Source organism: Athene cunicularia (genome assembly GCF_003259725.1).
Source record: "Athene cunicularia isolate RWA chromosome 8 unlocalized genomic scaffold, athCun1 chr8_part1, whole genome shotgun sequence".
Lineage (NCBI taxonomy): Eukaryota > Metazoa > Chordata > Aves > Strigiformes > Strigidae > Athene > Athene cunicularia.
In genome coordinates this window covers 26,877,825-26,881,369 of record NW_020799109.1, presented here as the reverse complement: position 1 = coordinate 26,881,369, position 3,545 = coordinate 26,877,825, and the positions used below count along the sequence as shown (strand labels likewise).

General features: G+C 48.6%; 1 protein-coding gene across 2 annotated transcripts in view; it reads right to left on the bottom strand.

Moving 5' to 3' along the window:
• Positions 1 to 1,822, bottom strand: part of RGS4 (regulator of G protein signaling 4) — an 8,298-nt gene extending 6,476 nt beyond the window's left edge. Inside the window, exon 1 of one of the 2 annotated variants that reach the window (XM_026853715.1) lies at positions 1,602 to 1,822. In XM_026853715.1, coding sequence (XP_026709516.1) covers positions 1,602 to 1,645 — 44 coding nt within the window. In that variant the 5' untranslated portion in view covers positions 1,646 to 1,822. The remainder of the gene's footprint in view (positions 1 to 1,601) is intronic. The other variant, XM_026853713.1, reaches the window with a different exon arrangement.
• Positions 1,823 to 3,545: the final 1,723 nt, after the last annotated feature.

Sequence of the window (3,545 nt, the reverse complement as noted above, 5' to 3'; positions counted from 1 at the left end):
CAGCATGCTGTGGCATGCACGAATGTGGACAGAAGATGGTTCCTTTGCGTCACTGGAAATGGAGAAGGGCATGACATGGGACCTGTGAGGATGTGCTGCTGGGCCAGAGCCTCTCTTGTCACTGCTGCCTTCCCTGGTCTGCTTTGCAGAGGCTACTAACAGTAGCCTGTTCCTCCTCCTCTTCATTTCTCCCAAAGCCAGCGCCAAGCACTTGGGATTGGGCTAGCAAATTTCCTGAGTGCACAGGGTGACACCAGGCAGAGTGCTTATCCTTCTTATGGGCATCCCCATCCCAATACATGTCTGGCCCCCGATCTGCTCTGCAGACAGCACTGGTGAGAAACCTGAGCGGCTCCCACACCCCTGAGAAGCACTGACCAGGGTGGCCCTGGTCCCCAAGGGACCAGGTTGAAGAACCCCTGCCGACCAGCTGCCCTGATGACACTTTTGCCCACATGAGCTGTCCCGGTGCCAAGCCCTGCTGTGGGGAGGCAGCCTGGAACTGTGCTGAACCATATGATTTGCTTCTCCCATAACCCAGCCCCAAGCACTCTGCACCAATTCCCTTCCAGTACACCACCCCCACCCCCATCCCCCATTGATTTCTTCTCCAGTACACCCATTAGTAGGTAAGATTTCCTTCCAGTAATGAGGGCTGCATCTTCTCCACATATATGTGTGCTTTGATTGAATTATGGCTAATGAGCTGGGAGCAGAGAGCCCTGGAAGGACCATTTGGGTCTGAGTTTGGATGAATCAGCTCAGCGTATGCCTGGGCCTGACCCCGCATGCAGCCACGTTTCCTGTCCCAGGCCACTGACTATAGCCTGACCTCTCTAAAAGACACATGGAGAGGCCACACTTGTCCCCATAGGGTCCCCCAGCCAGCACTGGGATTCCCACAGCATAGTCTGAGGAAATATTTCTTTCCCATGTCTCTGCAATGCACTGCCTGACTTCACACGTGCCGACAGCCATGGCCCTTGCAACCAGCCCCCAGAGGCAGCCTTCGAGGAGAGCATGTTTTCCCAACTTAGGCCTGACTAGGATGATTTACCACCATTCTGCCACACTGTTAAGTCTTACATGGAAACCTGCTCAAGTAGACGTACCTCCAGGCTGACCCGCATCCCTGCCCTGCCCGCAGCCACTGGGTCTCCGGTCCCACTAGGCTGGACTCCTGCATTTGGGATGCATTCTGTGGAATGACTCTCAATTTTTTTGAAATCCCATCTGCCTTGCTTCCCCCTCAAAACATCAGAAGATAAAATTCAACAGAGAAAGGATTCAAAGGAGAAAAGGGGTACAAAGCTTGCGGTAGAAGCAGATGACAGGAATATCAAAATATAGCAATGCTAAGAGCTGCTTGTTTTGCTGATGGAAAGGATGGGTTTAGAGTTCCCACATCTCTGTACAAAACCTTTATGCAATTCTGCCTGACTAACAGAAAAAAAAAAAAATCTGTAAGCAATCATTTGTATCTAATCTTACAAAAGAATCCAAGACCAACCTGCCACTTCTGCTTCAGACACAAAGTGCAATGCATCAGTGCATCTCCAGACTAACGAGACCACTAACAGATGCTCAGAAATAAACAGTACCTTTTTAAGCAAGTGGCTGGCAGTGCAGCAAGTCCCTTGCACATCTTGCTGCCGTGGCCGGTTCTGTATTCCAGGAAAAACAACAACGCTGGAGGCGGCAGAGACTGGGTGCGGGTCCCCCGTCGCCTGCAGAATTCAGCCTCGCCTCTGAGCCAGCTGCACTGCCTTGGCTCTGTTTTATAGCCCAGCCCAGACAGCCCAGCAGCACTGGGTGACCCAGTCAGGAGCCAGCACAGCAGCAGCACCCGTCCCCTTTTTGCCCACCCAAGAGGAAGAGGGTGACGTATAAGCCAAGACAAGGGCGTGAGTGGGATTGAAAACCTTACCAGAAATGAAGCTTGGTGTCTGGCTGCAGAGGTGGATTCTTTTAAAAGGGCGGAAAAAGCTTCAGGGGTTTTCCTCTATTGCAAAAGGTGGAAAGATGAAGATAAAAGCTGGAGATTTTCAGAGGGGCACAGACAATAAAAAGGGTCAGAGAATCAGTTCTGAGAAGTGAGATGAGCTTTGCTGGTTCTGTTAATTTTCTCCTTCTATTTAAAGCAACCTGGGGAAATCAAGGGACAAGAATTTTAAACACAAAAGGTTCCCATAATCCCAACAAATGCAGAAACCAGAGCTCTAAGGTAAAAAGAATGTAAATTCACCAGGGAACTATCCAGGCAGATGAGACTGTCCTGTGTTATTCTAGAGGCATGTGGAGATACGACTTTGGTGAGGCTGAACAAAAAGCATATCACTATTGGAATATGTGTGTGTCCCAACACACACATATTTGGGGACAGCTTATGAACACGTGTAGGAAAACAAAAGACAGGAGGCTGACAGCATGGCTGCCTTAGATATACGGGTATCACTGCAGTGCTCCACTTCTCCATTTGCATTTGTCCCTAATCAAAAGCCAGACCTTGGGACTCGGGAGTACCTGAGTCTCCAAGGCAAGATGATTAATTAACAATAGACACAACTGTGCCTTTTCAGAGAAGACTTTTTAGCAGCGCTAAGGCTACTCTGTGCCAAAGGATGAACCCATGAAACACCTGGCTGGGTGGATGTTTGGTGGTGACTACACTGCCTGGCTCTGCTGTAGTCCCAAGGGAGATCAGAATGACTCCAGCTACACCGCTTGTCCTCAGCCCTTGGAGGGTGCAGAAGGCAGTTGCCCCTCTGGAGAGAGAATTGGCTGATACTTAATTGAGCCGCGGCTCAGCACAGCCTGTACCATCATTATAAAAGAGGGGAAAGCTTTGGGCAGACGGATATGCATATGATCTGCTGCACTTCAAGTATTGCTCCCACTGTGAAATAAAGAAGCTTCAGTTCAGCAGCAGGCTGTCTGCCCACACTACCCACTGCTGCGCTCCCTCTCCCCAGAAACTTTTAAATACTTTGCCCATGACCTGCAGAATTTGCAGGGTGAGCTTTTCCCTCCTCTGTCTCTACAGCCTACAGCCAGCAGCACAGACAAGCCAAATACCAGCCTAGTTTACCTGCCTTGGCATACTGCATCCTATCAGATCATTAACTGTGCTGAAAAGCAATACTCTAACTAACTTTAAAATGCTTTTGTATGAATGTGACTATCCTGACACCAAACCTGAGGCAACATGCTTAAAAATCCTGCACTATTTGGACCAAAAATCAGTTCCAGCTCAGGGCAGTGTAAAACTTTAACTGAGTGAATCCCCATGTGGTTTTAGCATTGGTGAGCTGACAGCCCTTGGGTGAATTTGAAGGTAGTGATTGAACACAGGCAGAGATGGTTGCAAAGCTCTCTGATGTCTTGTTTGGGGTGGAGAGGAGCTAAAGGGCAGAATATGGCCAATGAGAAAAACCTTAAATAATTAATTAATTGCTAAATATTTAATTTCATTAATTTAATTTTAAATCCTAAATCTGTGCAATGTTACTGCAGTTCATGTGCAACTGCATCACAGTCACTCAAGC